At 26.9% G+C, this 21,003-nt stretch overlaps 1 protein-coding gene across 1 annotated transcript in view; it reads left to right on the forward strand.

Moving 5' to 3' along the window:
- The window catches only part of LOC107442163 (pug C-1-tetrahydrofolate synthase, cytoplasmic), a 62,814-nt gene extending 42,134 nt beyond the window's left edge, over positions 1-20,680 (forward strand). Inside the window, exons 11-24 of the mRNA XM_071188415.1 lie at positions 876-1,049; positions 2,493-2,629; positions 5,203-5,357; positions 6,128-6,202; positions 6,325-6,427; positions 9,012-9,088; positions 9,178-9,318; positions 10,222-10,290; positions 11,729-11,840; positions 15,591-15,772; positions 17,426-17,533; positions 18,338-18,490; positions 19,700-19,790; positions 20,519-20,680. Of these exons, the coding sequence (XP_071044516.1) occupies positions 876-1,049; positions 2,493-2,629; positions 5,203-5,357; positions 6,128-6,202; positions 6,325-6,427; positions 9,012-9,088; positions 9,178-9,318; positions 10,222-10,290; positions 11,729-11,840; positions 15,591-15,772; positions 17,426-17,533; positions 18,338-18,490; positions 19,700-19,789 (1,576 nt within the window). The 3' untranslated portion in view covers position 19,790; positions 20,519-20,680. The remainder of the gene's footprint in view (positions 1-875; positions 1,050-2,492; positions 2,630-5,202; positions 5,358-6,127; positions 6,203-6,324; positions 6,428-9,011; positions 9,089-9,177; positions 9,319-10,221; positions 10,291-11,728; positions 11,841-15,590; positions 15,773-17,425; positions 17,534-18,337; positions 18,491-19,699; positions 19,791-20,518) is intronic.
- The last annotated feature ends 323 nt before the right edge of the window (positions 20,681-21,003 follow it).

Here is a 21,003-nt window from a genome sequence, read left to right on the forward strand (position 1 = left end):
AGAAATTATACATTTTTTAAGATTTAATTTTTAGGGTCTCCAGAACGAATTAATCGATTTCACATAGAAGTCTATGGTAAATCGATGATCAGTTAACGAACAATTCGGATAGCGAACATAGTCTTGGAACGGATTATGTTCGTTAACCGATCACCCACTGTATATAAAACATGTTAGCTTGATTCTATCTAGAGGTACCTTTTGATAGATGAAGGTTGACATTCTCGATAATTATATCCCTTCAAAGTTGTACCTAATTACTTTAGAAAATGTAATTTAATAGCACTAGTCATTTAGTATTTTCCATTATTATAATTTTTGTTAATGTATATATTCTCGGGTGGCTACAAAACAAGGAAAAGTCGCCTAGTTTTACCAATTTGAAAAAATTTAAGGAATTTAACTATATTACTCCAAAAGTTAGGAAAATTGAATAAATTTTGTTTTAGGTACCTAAAATGATTTTATAATCATTTTTATGAAAATTTTGACATACATATGAAGGGATTTAATCTTTGACTATGTCAACCTTCATCTATCAAAAGGTACTTTGTGATAGAATCAAGTTAACACGTCTTATATACTAGTGAATTGGTATTTAATATTTATAGTGGCAATTACGCCACATTACCCCCTTCCATAATTTTATCTGGGGCAGAATTCAATGAACAAAAACCACTTGTTGATTTTTTATTAAAAAAATAAGCTTTTTTCTTTTTAAAAAGTTAATGTTTTTTTTTTAAACTTCTAAGTTTCATGTCCCAAGTATTGGGAAAAATGTCTGCTGTATTTGTTGTAATTTCAAAAGATTTGTTATTGTTATTATTACTTTTATTGTATTGCTCTGTATTTCTAGCTATATATTTTTTTTGTAGTGATTTAGACATAGCAAGAGCACAGCAACTGAAACATATTGCAGATTTGGCTAAAGAGATGAATCTTTTTCCACATGAAATTGAACTTTATGGATATACAAAATGTAAAGTATCACTATCAGTTCTTGACAGGTTAAAGACTAGGAAATCAGGAAAATATGTCGTGGTAGCAGGGTGTGTAATATTTTTTTTCATTGTTTAGTGAAGTATTATCAGTGCATTAATTTTTCCCCATTGTTTTAGCTTTTTTACAGAACACTTATTAAATTAAATACTTCAATTTCTATGTGTGCTGCATTCATGTACTTAAATTCTGATCAACATCGGAATAAACTCAGTAAAAAATTTACAGAAGCAGGTTGCAACTGAATTATTGGTTTATAATTCTTTCTTAACTTAAATTATTTTTCTCTTGAATTGCACAATTACGACCTTAGCTTGTTATACATATTTAAGACTAAACATAAACTTCCTTCTCTCACAATGATAGTAATAATATTGCAAAAAAATTATGAAAATGATAGTAACAAATAAAACAAATTCATTTTTTGAGTTGAGAATCTGAGTAGTTATTCTAATAAGTCACAGAAATAGCTGTTTTATTGATACTTAATGATTTAGCAATAAATTTTTTTAGTCTGCCAAGTCTGTCTCACCAAATCATTAGAATATTAATATATATATATATGTATGTATATGTGTGACCTATTTGAATGCACACAACTTACCACAATTAATCAAATTATCTTACAAACATTACAAAAAATATCATAAAATTAAGATTATTTAGTTAGAAAAAGTTTAGTTTAAATGAGCGCTAGTAGCCAGACCATAATGGATAAAGTGGCTAATCTATTTCAATACTATCTTTTTGGAAATATTTTGTATTTTATCAAACTAAAATTGCTCTCTTTATCTGACAGATTAAATGTAATATTTAAAACAGATGTGTTTTTTTTTTTCACCTGATAGTTTGCATATAAAAAATTTAAGTGATATTGTAATTTAATAAATAAATCTGATGTAAATAAGTGTAAGGAATAGTTTTTGTCACTCAGTTATTTATTTATAGTGTATTTACCTTTAAAACTTATTCTTTTCAATCACAATAGTATCATTCTTCATATTTTGTCAGATATTGGCTGTATTTTTTAATTTTAGTCTTTATCACTGGAAAACAATCAATTTAGTCAATAGTAGTAATGCTGTCGCTACAAGTAATAAAATTTTGAATAGTAGTTTGCATCTTATTTAAAAATTTTTTTTTTAAACCAATATTCTGTTTTGGAATTTAAGGCTTATTGCTACTTTTAGATTAGCCAGGTCCTAGGGAAAAGTCGCCAAAAAATTTTGACCTCCTCTAAGTTTTTTCAAAATACTTTCTATTTTATTTATCTTTTAAACACATAAAAATTAAATTAAAAAAAAAATAGTTTATGTCTTATGCTTGGGTAACTGAAAAGTACTGGCTTATCTATTGCACAGTGCTTTCCATTGATTTAATTAACATATTGTATTATCTAATTAGTATTATTTTTTACAGTTGATTTCTTCATCTAAAATGTGAATACTTTGACTTTTTTTAGAAAATTTAGGACTCATTTATCTTTTTTGTAGAATCACACCAACTCCTCTTGGCGAAGGTAAAAGCACCACGGCAGTTGGTTTGTGCCAAGCTTTAGCAGTTCAAATGAAACGAAATACTATAGTCTGCTTACGACAACCATCTCAAGGTCCTACATTTGGAATTAAAGGTTATTTTTGTTTCTTACTTTATTATAAACCTGTCATAATGCTTTTTCCTTTATTTAGTAGTTTTATACTGAAAAAATACTCATTAGATTATTTGAAATACCCTGAATATCCTTGTTAAAATAACTAATTAGTGTGATATACATTTCTTGATGCGTAATTAGATAATCTTTGTATACGTTTATGATATTTTCGTATACATTTTCTACTTATCGAAATGTAGATGTATTATAACTGGGTAAATGATTATTTGATTAGTATTTTTAATTAATATTTTGTTACATTTGAAATAAATTTAGTTTAATAAACATGACATTTTTAAACATTTAAATTATACTTAAAATAATGTGCCTTACTTAATTAGTAATTTGTTCATTCTAAAATTATATACTATTCTTAGTTATTTTTCGTTATAATTAAAGAAAATTGCAAAAAGAGCATAAATATTTTACCCATCTAGGATTTTATTCTAAAGTTTTATTAATTTGACACACTTATTTCCGTACATCATAATTAAGAAAAATATTAATGAGTATTATTTTTAATAATAACTCTTTCCTCCTGTTTGTAGTGATTCTTAAAATTTTACAAATAAAGTGAATCTTCATTTGAATTAAAATTATTAATTTTGTAATAAACAGAGCAAATTATTTACTCAAATTTAGAAGTTAACGTTCCTGAAATGCTTCTTAAAAATATTGTTTTTTAGTATTATAATATTAAAAATATTATAATACATTAATAAATATTATAATGCTTATACTTAAAAATATTGTTTTTTGAATAATGTTATTTGAATTTAAAATACTTAAAAATTAAACAACTATTTTTGTGATGAAAAATAAGGAGGAAAATTACTATTATCCAGATAAATGTTTTTATATAATTAAAATTTATGCATATTTTATTTGCATTAGGCAAGTATGTCAATTAATTAATGTTTTTAGTTAATGTTTTAAAAAAGTTTTTTGTGCTCTTTATCAAATATATTGCCTTTTATTTGTATTCAGGTAGCCAGTTGTATGATAAAGCTAATATTGTTTTAAATTTATTGATTATAGTACAGTGACAGTGAACTATACTTGTTTGTGTTTAATTAAATTTAGGATCACAGTGAAACTAGACAATAAAGTCCATACAAAATGTATAAAAAAGCTTTGTTATCTATTGAATTTTTACATAATTCTTACAATTTTACTTATCAGATTTTATAAGCAGTTTGATCGAGCCACAAATTTCACTTACCATTGGAGTAATTTGCTTTTTTATAAAATAAGCCTATTCAGGGACTGATTTACAGGAGGGCATTCGGGGCACGTGCCCGGGGCCCCCAACATTTGAGGGGCCCCCTTTCCCAATAAATGATCTTTTACATTACATGGCCAATACAAAACCTTGTGTAGAAGATCCCTTTGAAAGAATGTTTAGAACAGGGACAACTATCAAATTTCATGAATGGGGTACTTGCATTATATCATTATTCCATTATATCATTACTATTTACTCCGCACTCGCACTAGAGCAAAATAATTTGCTATTGACATTATTTATTACAGTATTATAACAACTTTTAATGCTCTAGTGCAAGGCCATTCTTTTTACAAGACTAAGCTATAAGCTTCTGTTAGTAATTTCTCTGAAGCTTGTTGCATTAGTTAATCATTGTTGTTTATGGTATCTTAAAAATTTTCGAATGTTGATGATTACTTTTATCAGACTTCAATTACTTTTATCAGATTTCGGTACAAATATCTTGTTTCCTTCATAATTTTTAACATTCTAGCCAAAACCTCTAGATATATTTATTAAATTTTTGTATTTTTTTTAACAATTTCACTAAATTAAATTCTGAATATCTGGGGGACGTACTTCTAAATAAGGTTTCATGTTACTTGCAATTTTTATGGTCTAAAAAATACTTTTTCAATATTAAGTTTAAGACATGTTAACTTGCATGTTAACTAAAATTTATCGGCTCTTTAACTGGGGCCCCCAAATTCATCTGTGCCCGGGGCCCCCAAATCTGTAAGTCGGTCCCTGAGCCTATTTCTAATATATTAAACTGTTAGCACTGAAAAAGATAAATTTTTCTGCTTATTTAAGTATTTTATGTTGGAAATGGTGATTTTTAATGACTTTTCTTTAGCTTATACTAGGCATTCTTTACATGTAAAGACAAAAAGTTAGGAACTACTTTTTTAATATTACCGTTAACTTACTGTTTACTTAATGTATTGTTTAACTTAAGAAGAGCTTCTGAGTCACTAAGAGAAATACACACAGACTTCTTTTATGTCATCTCTTGACTATAAATAAATTTAAAAGCTATGTTTAATGCAGAAGCTACCAAAATTAAAATATCTTCCATAGCCTAATAATCATGTAAATAAGTTCTCTTACAAGTAACTTTTGTACATAAAGCACCTCTGACTTGAAAACTATATATTTTTTGGGGGTCTGTTTTCTGAAAAGATTCAGATGATGTCAGTAGAATGTTTTTATTGTTAATTAAGAGTCATGATAAAGATTCTCTTCCGGATAAAATTATATTATTTTCCTTTTTTTTGGTAATTAGGAGGTGCTGCTGGAGGAGGTTATTCTCAGGTAGTTCCAATGGAAGAGTTCAATTTGCATTTGACTGGTGATACTCATGCCGTTACTGCAGCCAATAATTTGCTTGCTGCTCAGATTGATGCTCGAATCTTCCATGAAGCCACAGCAACAGATGATGTAAGCACACTCCTATTTAAAAAATTTATATTTATGTTGTATACTTCATTTTAGAAATATTAATTATAATAAAAGTTACTGTATTATATTTTGTAACTTTTTTTTTAATTCAGTAAATTTTGAGGCATAAAAATAATGCGTAAAAAGATGAAGAATAAAACGTTTTTTGATTCACTTTGAAAAAAAAAAGAAATATTTTTTTATATAATTGTTTAAAAAAATGACTCTTTATTAATTACATGATTAAAGAAGATAAGTGTTGATAGATAAATTATACATATGGTAAACCTTATCCTTTAGATTGTTTATAGAACATATATTCGATCCTTTTAAAGCAATTTGCATTTATATTGTTATATTATCTTGTTAAGAAAGAGGGCAAGAAAAATATTTAGATTCTGATTTGCATAGTATTTGAGTTTGAGCCTACGATCTTGAGGGAAAGTTTTCTTTCTTGCTTTTTAAAACTATCCCGATAAATTTCTGAATCATATTGTTTCATTTGGTAATGCTGAAAGATTATATTAATAAAGCGAATAATGTTCTGTATATTAACCATAAGAATTCATGCTTAGAAATTGTACACCATGTATAGTTAATAAAAGTCTATGTATTGTGTAATTTTTATAAAACAGATTTCTGATTTGAGAATATGGACAAGTTGTTTGTTATCTCCTTTTCTCGTTATGAAGTTTAACTGCATAGCATTTATTTTAATATAATTTCAATCAGGAATAAACTAAAAAGTGGTTAATTTTTTTTACTTTTAGGGTTTGTATAAAAGGCTTGTAAAGATTGTTAATGGAAAAAAAGTTTTTTCACGTATACAGATTGCTAGACTTGAAGTAAGTTTTTTTCCCTTTTTATTATAATTATAGTTAGCTAATAAAACATAGTTTGTCATAATTTCATAGATATGTGATATAGATTCTGTAATCAAAAAATTTACCATTTTCTTTTCTTTTAGAGAATTGGAATTCAGAAAACTGACCCAGATAGTTTAACTCCTGAAGAAATAAAGAAATTCTGTCGTCTTGATATTGATCCTTCTACAGTATCTTGGTATAGAGGTATTGAGAAATTAATTAAACTTTGGAATAAAAAGAGTTATTTTTCAATCATCATATTTAATATTTCTTGTCATTTCTAACTTTTTTTTCCAACTTTATTTAATTTTTAAACATATAAATTTTATTTCTTGAAACCTGTCAAATGGTATGAATAATTTCAGTTGCTGAAAAGATATAAAAGTAAGTTTTTATAATCTGTTTGATCATTTGACTGCATCTTAGCAGACATCGTTAATGTAGAACATTGTTATTATATACAGGGTATCCGCGCACCTAGAAAGTCATAGAAAATCATGAATTTTGGTATTGAATAAAATTTGTCATGAAATGTCATGATTTGAACTATTTTTTAAAAAAAATAATGGAAAGTTATGGATTTCGGTTGCCAAAAAATCTAATTTTGAAAATGAGATCTCCCCCCCCCCTCCAATTTCGTGGTGTCCCAAATATCTGAATTTCTAACAAAATCACCACTGATAGTCATATTTTATTAAAATATAAAATATTTTTATCATGTAAAATTATGGTGTTCTTTCAAAAAATGAGAGAAAAAATATCATTTCTAGAGCAGATTATCTTTTAAACTTCTGTGATTTCAGAAATTAAATTATTATTTTTTTTTTTTTTTATCAATTTAAAATACTAGCTGAAGTAAGCCAGTCATTCGCGAATTTTTTTCATTCCGAAATGAGAACAGAAAAATCAGGAGTATCTTTCCTTTCCAATGAACAAGAAAAGTATCTTTAGAATATAGTTCTGCAGAAAAAAAATATTCTCTTTCTTTACTCTGTTTTTTCTTAAATTTAAAATCTATAAATATGAAGATGCATAATGTAACAATTTGGTTATACCTATCATTTCGATTAATGTTATAATAATGCTTTTTTAAATTTATTGCTGTGTTGTTGTTGGAGAAAATAGTAACTTTGTTAGGTCAAGAAAAATTCTTGGAATTAGTCATGAAAAGTCATGAATTTGAAAATCTAAAATGTAGCAGATACCCTGTATTATTTACCGTCTAGTTTTTGTATCTAAAATAGTGTCCTCTCCAAATAATTTTTTAATCTTAATGTCCAAATTCAATACACTAAGTTCTTAANCAATTTTGAAAATGGGACCCCCCCCTCCCTAATTTCGTGGTATTCCGAATATCTGAATTTCTAACAAAATCCCCACTGACAGTCATATTTTATTAAAATATAAAATGTTTTTATCGTGTTCTTTAAAAATTATGTTTTAAAAATTTTGAAAAGCGAAAGAAAAAATGTCATTTCTAGCGCGGATTATCTTTTAAATTCTGTGATTTCAGAATTTTTATTATTATTTATTTTTTTTATTTTATCAATTTAAAATTCTAGCTGAAGTAAGCCAGTCATTCGAGAATTTTTTTCATTCCGAAATGAGAACAGAAAAATCAGGAGTATCTTTCCTTTCCAATGAACAAGAAAAGTATCTTTAGAATATAGTTCCGCAGAAAAAAAATATTCTCTTTCTTTACTCGGTTTTTTTTTTAAATTTAAAATCTATAAATATGAAAATGCATAATGTAACAATTTGGTTATACCTATCATTTCGATTAATGTTATAATAATGCTTTTTTAAATTTATTGCTGTGTTTTTGTTGGAGAAAATAGTAACTTTGTTAGGTCAAGAAATATTCTTAGAATTAGTCATGAAAAGTCATGAATTTGAAAATCTAAAATGTAGCAGATACCCTGTATTTACCGTCTAGTTTTTGTATCTAAAATAGTGTCCTATCCAAATAATTTTTTAATCTTAATGTCCAAATTCAATGCACTAAGTTGTTAAAACCTTTATTTCTTTTTTTTTTTTTAAATTTTAAATGTAAAATGCAATTTAAAAGTGTGGTACTTTAAGGTTTTGATTAAACTTTTGCGGGTCGCCAATTAAAATATTTTTCTTTTACAAATTTTTTAAAAAATTTCTCCATCGTATTAGAAATTACGATCAATAATAGCTATAAATGTATAGAAATATCTCATTCAAAAGTGTGAGTCCATAGTTTATTAAATGTCTAGAATTAATTAAACTTAGACTTATATTTTTATTTAAACTTATACTGATAATTATTCTAATGATTTACGACAACTAATTTAATGTGAAAAAAAGCTTTTATCATATTTAAATTATGAAATCATGACAGTTATTAGAGAATTTAAGAAGTTTAAGCTGTAGAAGTTTGGAAAAAGCGAGTGCTCTGGCGCGGTCCACAGCATCTGACCAGGGTCAATATTACATACCATTGCTATTAAAAGATAGATCCCTAAAAATGGAGCTAGTTGCTGGGTTATAATTAACTGATGTGAATCAAATTGCAAAAACAATTTTACTCTTCGTTTATAAACTTTTTCTTTTTTTCTTTTCTTTACTCTTGTTTTACAGACCACTTGTCCAAGTGGAACATCAAGTTCTTAAATAAATGATTTAATTAATAATTAATGGTTTAATGTAATTATTAATAAATTTAGTTTTCACTGTAATTATATCTAAAGAATTGCTCAATTAATTGTTAAAACTCAAATCTAAAGAATATTTTGTTTTTAAATGTTACTTTATTTTACAGTTATTGACACAAATGATAGATTTTTAAGGAAAATTCATGTCGGCTTAGCTAAAACTGAAAAAGAAATGTGTAGAGAAGTAAGTCTGAAAGATATTACTGAAATCTAGATTTAGAGGTTTTTTAAAGATTGTATAACACTTACTTAATCTGTTTTATACCATTTCAGACTCGATTTGATATTGCAGTAGCTAGTGAATTAATGGCTATCCTTGCCCTAACCACAGACATGGCTGATATGAAAGAAAAGATATCCAAAATTGTTGTTGCTAATGATAGAAGTGGAAATCCAGTTACTGCTGACGATTTGGTATAGTTTTATCATATTCTAACGTTTACTCTATTGTTACTTTAAACACTTTTTGTGAAAGAATTCTAAATGTAACTATCTAGTCACATAATTTTAAAAATGTAAAAAACTTTTTGTTTTGTTTTAGCATTTATATGTTTATGGAATATATTTATCCAGTAATTAAGTTTTTGCTAATCATATGAGACTGAAGCCTTTCTAGTTAAATGATTGTAGACCTACTTTATTATTTACTTTAAAGCATTTTTTGTGAAAAAATCTAAATTTAATTTTTTACCTGATTACAGGATTTTAAGAAGTAAAAAAAAATTGACTCATTTATATGTTAATGGAATACATTAATTCAATAATTGAATTTTTGTTTTAGTTAGTGCTTGGAAAGTGCTAGTTGGTCTTTTCAGTTAGATAAACATAGACTTACTCTATTAGTATTTACTTTAAAGCATTTTCGTGAAAGAACTTTAAATTTAATTTGTTTACTTGGTCAGAGGATTTTTAAAAGCTTAAAATAATTATAAAGATTTATATGTTTGCATAATACAAGAAAAAATTAATTTTTTATTAATGCAACAAAAAATTGGTTACTTATATAAGTGTGAGACCAAGGTCTTTTCAGTTAACCAAGATTTCATACAGATTTTTGGATTTTTGATTTTTATACGCAACAAGAAATGTAGGAGGGAGGAAAACAGCTTGGTCCAAAAGCAATACTACAAGTCATTAAGTTTGAGTGTAATTCAATTGCACTTAATACCTTTTTTTTTCTATGCATAAGTTATGTTTACAGATCAAAAATTTAAGGGTAAAGAATTGTTTAAACATTTATAAGCTATGTCTCTCAGCTTTAGTGTTTTAAGAAAAATCTAATAAGTTTAATTTATGATTTTTTCTTCTTATTTTTAGGGTGTTTCTGGTGCTTTAGCTGTCTTAATGAAAGATGCCATTAATCCTAATTTAATGCAAACCCTTGAGGTAAATAACTCATATTTTGTAATATTTTTTTCCAAATTTTTGCGAAGTTTCTATTATCTAATTGTTTTTGAATTTCAAATCTTCAAGAGTATGTTTATGATGAACTTGAAGTGTTTTATTGTTGTTGTAATTTTTATTAAAATATTTAGATCAAGGGAAGACTAATGTATATATGCTAAGAAACGTGTAGCAAGGATATTAAAAATATATAAGAAAATATATCGTAAAATATGTTTTGAGGATGTTAAAAAAATATACGCTAAAACTTGTTGTAAGGTTATTCATGGTGCGTAGCATTTTTAAAAAGTGCTTATTTTTGATTTTCGTTTTTTAAAAGCCCTTAAAGGTGTTTTTTTCATTAGGTGTTTTTAAAAAGTGCTTAATTTCTCCTTTTCGAAAATGAGTTTTTTTTCTTTACCATGTCCATTTCCGCCACATATTAGGAAAAAGCCTGCTTTTCACATTGTTCTATTCAACATTTTCACAATTCATTCAACCACAATCCATTTTGGCGTACCATTGGTCCATAGCGTATGAAAGCGCCAATCATTTGTTTGATGAGAACTTGTGAGTCCGCGTGTGCATCTATTGAGCACTTCGGTGAGATTATTGCACTCTCATGTCCAACTCTACTGCAATTTGCAAGATATTCTTAATTTCAGGCTTCATTCCCCACCTTTTGATATCGAACCAAAAAGTGTCTTGATCATTTTATTATGGCTAATAGAATCAAGAAAAGAGTTCTTTCTCAGAAACTAGTTATTTTATCATGATCATGTAAAGTCTTTGAAAATTATTTTACTTTTTGTTAATGTATATAGTGCTTAAAAATGTCTTTTGAGTGCTTAAAAAGTACTTATTTTTTTGTGAAAAGATTTGGCTACTCACCCTGTATTTGAAAAATATAAGAAAATATATACTAAAACATGTTATGAGGACATTAATAAAATGTAAGAAAATAAATGCCAAACTATGTTGTGGAGTATATTAAAAACATAAGAAAATGTGTGCTAAAATGTGTTACAAGGATACTGAAAGAGTATTAGAAAATATAAGCTAAAACATGTTGCAAGGATATAAAAAATGTAAGAAAATTAAAACATTTTGCCAGGGTATTAAAAATTATAAGAGAGTATATGCTAACCACAGCAAATGAAAATAGTCAAGGCACTTTTTGATGTATCAAAACTTTATTTTTTTCATTGTTAATTGAATCTTTAATGAAACTAAAATGTTTATTCTACCACAATTTCACAATGAAAGGTAAAATTCTTCCAGCATATTATTAAGTTTATTAAAACATATAAATTTAATGCTGACAGACAAAACAAAAGTTTGAGATAGATACTACCATTCAACTTTTAATAATGCTGTGTATTTAAATATTGAATGCTGGTGTATTATTTTACTAATTAATGTATTTATTTCACTTTCTCAGGGAGCTCCAGTTTTTGTACACGCTGGTCCATTTGCCAATATTGCTCATGGAAATTCTTCAATAATTGCAGACAAAATAGCATTAAAATTAGTTGGAAAAGATGGGTTTGTAGGTATGTCATTTCAATATTTTTATGCTATTAAAAAAACCTTATTTTATGTGTTATAAATTTGTTATTTTTATAAAGAAATCGAAGATTTTTTAAAAATTTCATTAAAGATGTTATTTTGCAAAATTGTTTTTTGTAAACTATTATTCCAATGCATGTTTTCTAGCATTTAAAATTACTGTACAACACAAATATATTTAAAATCAATGTATTCATTGCATTATTATAAAAATAAAAATTTGTGAAGTGTCATTAGTATTAATAGAAAGGTGATATGATTTATATTCATTGCAATTTGAAATAATATTCTATTTTAAATTTTGCAATTGCTTGAGGTTTAGTTATGCTATTTTATTGCATAAAATAAAAAGATATAGCTCAAACTAATTTACTTTATAAAAAAAAATATTGGAAAAATATTCTGATAAAGAAATTTTTTATTAACATTCTCAATAAAAATGTTTGAGAATAGTAACATTGTCACAATAATAGGTAATCATCTAAAATAATATTTTTACATCAAAATTCATGATCAAATTAATATTTATTGTGCAGATTGTCTTAACAAAAACAGAAAATTCAATATTCAAGTATAATAGTTTTTTTAATTAAATAACTAAGTTTCTATCTAAACAGAGTAATCTAGATGCTTGCTGGCTTTGCTATTGCATTTGCAATGTGATATTTCTCTACAGGTTTTATAGCTATAGCCCATAACCTGCTTGCCAGCTTTACCAATCCAGTCTGTTAGCAGGCTTGCTATGCTAGGTATCTGGACCATCTAACTTTTTTTTAATTACTTTTTAAAACTTATAACCTGAGAAAATCTTAAAAAATAGAAATAAAAAAAGCTTAATACAGTAGAACTTTGATTTATCGTTTCTCAAAAGACCATTCATTGTAAACGATAGATACAGAAAAACAATGAATGTGAGTCAACATAAAATCTCAAATAATGATTTAAAAATAAATGAAAATTAATGAGGCAGTAATGGATTCGAAAATTTCTAATCTTACAATATGTATGAAAAAATTATAATTAAAAAAAAATTATGCACTTAATGTAAAAATATTTATGATGCAAGAGAAAGATGAATAAACATATTTATTTAAAATATTTGGAAATTTTGGTTTCAACACTATCTTTTTTTCTCAGCTCAAACAATACATTTTCAACATTTGTCACAGATTGCTGTTAATTTTTTATAAGTTTGCGAGAATATAGAAAGATCCTCACTATTTTAAAGGTTTTGAGGCCTTCTATAAATTGTTTTAGATTGTGGTTTCACACATTGGTTCTAGTTCTGCTTATATAACTTTGCACTTCTTAACTTGTGCAACCATTTCTTTAATGACAAGCTTCAACATTTTCATCAACTGATACACATCAAATCTAGTGTTCGAGGCATTTTCTCCAAACTGTAACAAATCGTCATATTTTTCCTTTATCACTAACATCAGGAAATATATTTTTTTTTTATATCTTTAAACCAAATAAGTTCAACATTTTTTAAAATTTTGGTAGATTGAAGCAGGTGGCTTCAAAGCGATCTAAATGGAGATTAACATTGAGGTAATAGAATTTGTGACAGCACCATTCGAACAAGATGATACATATGGGAACAATGGATTGAGGTTTAACTGCAATTGATATTCATTGTTTTAATTTTAATTAATAATACAAAATTTGTCTTAACTCACATTCTCTACCCCTCTACATTAATGTTTCTATTGCTGTCTTGTTCTGAGACAAACGATTGTGTGAATTTCAAAATTGTATTGTTTTTATGAGGAACAAGTTAGTGAGAAAATGAATCAAAATACTCAAAATGCTTTACTACAAGAGATGTAAAAAGAATTAAAATGCTTAAAATAGTTTAACTGTGAAGAATGGGCAGTTTTTTTTCTAAAGTTGATGAAGAAAATTTTCTTCTCAATAATGCTTTTGCTGGCTGAGTGTTGGCCCTTGCGATAATGTGGCGTTTATACTAAGTAGTTTAGTGCCGCTCTAGTACTGCCCTTGTGTATGAGACTGANTAGATACAGGATGCAGAAAAATGCATTTATTAATAAATATTTAAAGGTTAACAGCTAACCAGTTATTCAAGAGGTAGTTTTTAAACCTAGTTTTTAAGTTAAGAAGAACTAACCCAACTTCAAATGAAATATTTCCTAATTTTCAGCAATTTCTGATATTTAAGCCATGTTGTTTATGATGTTAGAATTTATTCTGTTAAGTAAATTTGCAGCACTAAAAGTTCCATAAGTAAAACAACAGATAGTAACTTGATAATTGCAGATTATTAGGTGTGACTAATTTTGAAATTTTTTTTTTAAAATTGAAAATTTTCTAAGATATGAAAAATAACGTTATGGGCTGAAAACAATCATAGAAAAATTTAAATATCTTGTATTTAACATATATAATTTTATAGCAAACAGATTTAATATGATTAGAACACTTGGAGAATGCCTATGGCTAAATATTTTAGAGAGCCCTAAATTCTTCTGTTAGTTGAGAAACTAGAATTTGATTCTTTAATCTTAATCTTAATTATTAGATATATCATTAATCTTATAATCAGATATATCATTATAGTTAATCTTAATATGCACTTTGTATAAAATTTAATGAAGTGGGTTTCATAAAATGTAAGATATCAGTTGGCTATCTTTGTTTATAAATATATCTGAATGCTGTAAATTTTTAAAATGTACAAGATGTGAATGTAAAATTTGAATAAAAAATAGTTACAAATAAAGTAAAATTTAAATTATACATATTTTGTTTAGTTATTCGATCAAAACTTTTTAGTATATTTTAAATAGTAAGTACTGATTACTAATTACTATTCAACTTGCTGTGTAATGAACCTAATTTTATTAAACTGCTTGATGAGTAATTCTTTTGTAATATAATATGCTATTCATACTAGCACAATAGTCATGATCATTCAAATGTATTTTGTAAAAAGTTGCTATAAAAAGTTACTGTATGCATTTTATAAAAAAAATTATAGTTATAGATGCTATTTGAAGTCAGACACTTATTAATATGTAGTTTCCGTAAGGAAATTTTTTTTAAAACAAATATTTTCAATAAGAAATTACTGTAATCCGTATGCGAATGAAATAAATGTTTTCTCAACAAATGGTTGAATTGTCAAAATTTGATCAGAAAGCCTAATAGGAAATATTAGAATTCAGTTTAAGGTTACCAAAATTAGAAAAGATTTTTATGAATGTTTAAAGATAGCTAATTATAATGATGATGGTAATAGTTTATCTGCCATGTTACTTAAAAAAATATGTACATTTGGCTTTTTATGATGGTTTTTTCATTGAATATTAAAGATAAAAATTGGTTTAATATGTCAAAAAGCAACCATGTTTTATTTTAAACTTAGCTATTAATAGTTAGAAGGTTAATACGCACAAGTCATACGTTAGCACTTGTAAATGAGTTTTATAAAACAAATATTACAACTTTATTTTCCTGCTGTGGACTTTGGCTTGGCAAACAATATCATTCCAGACTTTCCTATTTTGGCTTTTGACTATTTTTGGTTAGATCTTTGGTGATACAGTCCAACCATTTCTTTTTCAGTCTTCTTCTTGGTCTCGAGTTTAAAGGTTTCCAATTAAAAGTTTTCAAATTACAAATATAAAAGTATAATTTTAATTTTACAATATTATTAATGATTTCAATTAAATATATCTTCATGAACTTAGTTTAATTGCCCTTCATATAATTTTTTAGAACAGACACAGACGCAGAATTATCTCTTTTGAAAACACTTGTGGAAAAAGATGGTGCTAGAAGTGTCATTTGCAAGCATTTCACTGAAGGAAGCAAAGGAGCTAAAGACTTAGCCCAAGCTGTTATAGATGCCTCTCAACAACCTGTTGATTTCAAGTTCCTTTATGACTTGAAGGTTGTTTGTTCTTTGCACTGTTTGATAATATTAACAAGTTTTGCAGGTTGCAGAGATGAGTGAAAGGGCTTAAAACTTCTTATTTTTACCAACTTCTCAAGAAGGAATGAGAGGAAAGAAAGAGTTTTAAATTTCTTTCACATTGCACAAGTTTATTCTAGAAGGGTTGAAGGCTAATGTTGTCCAATTGCAAACAAAATATCATAAGTAAAGTTAAATATGATCCTTTTAGTTGTTTCATGATTGGCAGATTGGCAGCTGAATGACTAAGGCTAACTAGATTGGCCAACCAATATCTTCTTATTTGAACATAATTTATTTTGTAGAATTAAAAGCGTTTAACGTTTCTACAATGATTTTCAAACGGGTGATATTACATAGCTTATATGAAATTAAAGAACAGTAATGATCCATCCTTATTTATAATTTCAAGCAACCACAGCTGCCAACTTGTTTATTGGCATATGTTACAGCAACTAATTTAAGCTTCATACTTCAGCTCAATCACTATTCACCACTCATTTCTATGTTAGTTAAAGCATCTCGCTTTGTTTGATTCCAGTGGGCACCAAAATCATATTGGTAACACTGGTAATTAACATGCGACTATCGCACATCATGACAGATGGCAACATTACACTATTTTATTTTGACATAAATATATCACCTGATTCTGATTTAAAGTCAAGGCTCTAATTGTACTGGAATGGTGAATCATTCACTCCTACTTAAACACCTGAAATGCTTAAGACTGATAATAAGTCCGTTTTCTCGTTCACTGGAAGGGGAGTGTGTGGCAGCAATTATATAATCCTGGTTATAGATGTAAACCCTTTTTTAAGGTAGTCAGAACAACTAACAATGGATTCAGAGGTTATGGATTTCAACGGAATTACAACAGCAAGTAGATATTTTGAATAGTTATTTTATTTTTAGGAAGAGTAATAGAAAGTAAGACATAAGTTAGAGGGCCTGTTATTGCTCGATATTCCCTTCTTGACAAGTACTATTTTCGATCCAGTGATCTACATCACATCTTAAAAATTTGTTCTAACAATAAAAAAAGTCGCTGTCAGTATTATTCAACTGTTTTNAGTGATCTCGAGGCGGGACGCACCGAGAATGATATAATCACGGTCGAATAACACGTTTCTGTCGTTATCCACTAGATAGCTGCAATAGTCTGGTCCCTAGGCGACGTATCCCGTTTTGTCCGACTATCCCGTTTTATCCAACTCTCCCCTACTATTTTAGATCCAGTGATCTACACATCTTAAAAATTTGTGCTAACAATCGAAAAAGTCGCTGTCAATATTATTTAACTGTTTTCTGAAGCTTTTAACAACACTTACTATTTCCTTTAAAAAATACCCTGAAGTGAATGGTATAAATTAAATGCAACATTTGATATCTTTTGGTATTAGAAGTTGCAGGTTAATAATTGATAATCTGTCTCATGAATGTATAAATTAAAAATTATGAAAACAGATAATTTTATTAAAAAATTGTCTAATGGAATTAACATAGACTACACTTATTTCAAATTCATTTTCCAATGATTTCAATTAGAGATTTTTAAAATGAATGCTTTATCTGCCTTCATTTTCGAAGTTTTATAAAATCATATTAAACTGAAATTTCGTATTTTATTAGCTTCCTATCGCTAAAAAAATTGAAATAATCGCCAAAGAAATATATGGAGCCGATGGTGTAGAGTTTGACAAAGTGGCTCAAGAAAAAATGGATCTTTTTGAAAAACAGGTAAGCAAGAATATCTCATATTATATTTAATTTTGCATTAAAAATAGAAATCTTAAACATTATGCAATATTCTAACTAGATTTTACCAATCAGCATGAAATGTGCAATAAGTATATAAGAGTCTTAATGGTTCTGGGCTTGTTCATAATTTTACACTGTAATATTCTTAATAATTCATGCTACTGAATCAGTAAAAATCATTGTTTACAACACACTTCCAACGTAGATTTAGATTTATTTCATGCATTTTCTTATAATACAGTATGGCAGTGTTGTATACAGAAAAAAGATATCTGATCTTATTATAAATACGTTTTGCGTAGATAGTTATACCTCAATAGCACGAACTTTTTGATATTTGCTATTCTGATAATAGAAAAATGAAAGTCTTTTATCAGTCTGAATACTTTTTTTGGTGAACATTGATTTCAGGATATCTTTTTAATTACTTTGTATTATTTTTAAGTTAAATCAATTATTTGTTTATACAGAAGTAAAAAGTAAATAAATTTCTTTAAAAAAGTTATGTAAAGAAGTACCACTGTAGAAAAAAATTCATGAGTCTACAATTAAAAAAAAATGATAAACTTTCGACAGCTATAAGTATACAATATAAATATTTATGTTGAACATTTATAATTCTCTCATAGAATTAGCTGTAAAAACACAATATGCTGTCTTTGTAGAAGTTAAGCACTATTTAATTTCAAATAAAAAAATTGTTAAATCACACTTAAATGATAAACAGAGTAATAAAAATTCACAGGTAAATTAATCTAACCTAATTAACATTTAATTTTATAGGGATTTGGAGGATTACCTGTATGCATGGCTAAAACTCCTTTATCAATATCTCATGATCCAGCGAAGAAAGGTGTACCTACAAATTTTGTCGTACCCATTCAAGATATAAAACTGAGTGCAGGAGCTGGTTTTGTATATCCATTGCTTGGAGCTGTAAGTTGTGATTTAATTAATTTAAAATTTTTTTTTATAAAAACAGTTTTTTATTCCTGACTTAATCGACACTTAAAGTTAATTATTCTTGCAACAACTCATTATAAGCCAGGGGGGGGGGTCATGGATGTGAGGCTCCACAATTTCGTGACCAACATCATGATTGTGGCAATGTAATCTGTGCTGCGCACAGTGCTGCCTTTAACTTCTCAGTTAATTTGGTATCCATCGGTCTAAAGCTGGATGGGATTCAAACAGCCACTGAGGTTCCAACCTTGACAGCTTTTAACTACTGAGCTATTGGGGCTTGAAAATTAAAACCTACTTTACTCAAATTGTGAGAAACACAAAGTTACAATAAAAAAAAAAGTTTTTTTTTCTTCAGAGTGGTAGATCAAGTATTTGTCTTGTCGGGCTTGGCTTAACTTCCTGACAATTGCATTGAATGTTATAAATAAACCACTTTTGATATATTGAATGCAATGTGAGTCCTGTGTTTATTAGGGCTTAACTTCTTGACAATTGCATTGAATGTTATAAATAAAACACTTTTGATATTTTGAATACAATGTGAGTCCTGTGTTTATTAGTATGTTTTTGTTAGCAAATCACAAATAAATAGATAAGTTTTTTGTCACACTTACATTTAGTGTATTATGAACTTTATGGTACCCAATACATAAGTTATTTAATAGTGCTATGTAAATAAATAGGGTCCAATGAAGCTATATATCTGAGTAGCAAGATAGTTAAAAAAATGTCTTGAAATTAAACGTAAACTAGTTTCTTTAATAATTTCTAATAAAAATTTGTAAAATAATTGAAGTTTAAAAATTTATTAAATGTTGAATCTAGTTTTCTGTGTAATTCTTATAAGTAAAGTATTTAGAACATTTTAATGTTTCGAAAATAAATTCACAAAATTTTGAATTCAGAAGTTATACTAGGAATTCATCAGTTAGAAAAACAAGTGTGATAAAGCTACAGTTGATTCTAATTTTCTTTTAATTACAAGTTTCTACTTTAAAAATCACAAATCTCATAGATGCGATGGTATCGTTATGCAAAATTAGTTTATTAAACCTAAGAAATAATAAAATCTTGATCTCTTTTGACTATTGTTATTCATTAAAATAATTAAGTATCAGATACACAGATATGTAGGCACTGTTATAAAAAATTCAATTGAAGTTAACTATTTTTATTTAGGTACTAACCATGCCAGGTCTCACAATTAGACCTTGTTTTTATGATATTGACATTGATCCTGAAACTGGTGACATAGAAGGTCTCTCATAAAGTAAGTACTACTTAATTGAAATATGTTTATGAAGGGTTTATCATGGCTTACTAGATAGGGAAAAAAATTACATTTTAGATTCTTTTTCTAGAAAGACAAACATTTTTAAAATTATTAGAGCACAAATTTTCATACATTTATTAATAATATCATATAGTCTTAAAACATTTTTTTTAATGAAAAATCTTGAACCTTCTTATTAGAATTGTGACTTCCCAATGAAGGTAATTAAGAGAGTGATTTCCAATAATAATTCCTGGCCCCAGAAAAATTATCTAAAATCAGATAATTACAATTGAATTTTATAATTTGTAATAAAAACTAGCTCTTAATAGTTCAATTAGAAAAAAATCTTGGATCAATTGTGAAACATCAGTTATAAAAAATATCCTTGAAAATAAAAACTAAAATGAGATAAATCAGTTGCATAGAAGTTTATAAATTTTCACCTCCAATTTCAAGGACATATTTTTTTAATAACAGCTGTTAAAATTTGAAACTATACTCACAATATGATAAAGAATTATAAGCTTTGTCAATTTCGATATAATGGAATTGAAATTTTGACACACTTGCTTTCTGAATATGCGATAAAAATTGATTTTTTTTAAAAGAAAAGTTTATAGGTTAGTTTCTTAATCAAAAAGCATCAAAATTTTGAAACATGTTAAGTGACATGAAACATGTTAAATTTCAATAATCTAATAAATTTCTGACATTTCTTTCAGCATGGGGCTCTAATGGATTATCTTAAAATTGTTTCTAAATATACCCTCAAGTGCCAAAAGAAACATTCATTAGCATTTGAAAAACTACAGAGAGATATTTTACTATAGATGGATAGATATATTTTTATAATTTTTTTATGAAATAAAACTGTTTGTTATTAACTATTGGATATTGTATCATTCATATCTTTTTGCACATTAATGGTATTCATTCTTTTCAATAAAACAATAAATGGTTTTTGCACAAAATTACTAGTAGATTTTGCATTAAGTAACTTTAAAAAGTAATTATGCATAACAGAAATTTTTGAAGCTGTTAGCTAACTATTACTGCTATCAGTCACTAGAATTAGAACCAATTTTACTGTCTACCAAATCAAAGAATTCGCCCACTGCAGAGTTTGAGGCTGTCTGCTGCTATAAGAACAAAATAAAGTTCATTTTAAGAAGAAAGTTTTTAATACTTTTCTAGCTGACTAAAAGCA

Source organism: Parasteatoda tepidariorum, chromosome 2 (assembly GCF_043381705.1).
Source record: "Parasteatoda tepidariorum isolate YZ-2023 chromosome 2, CAS_Ptep_4.0, whole genome shotgun sequence".
NCBI classification, from domain to species: Eukaryota; Metazoa; Arthropoda; class Arachnida; order Araneae; family Theridiidae; genus Parasteatoda; species Parasteatoda tepidariorum.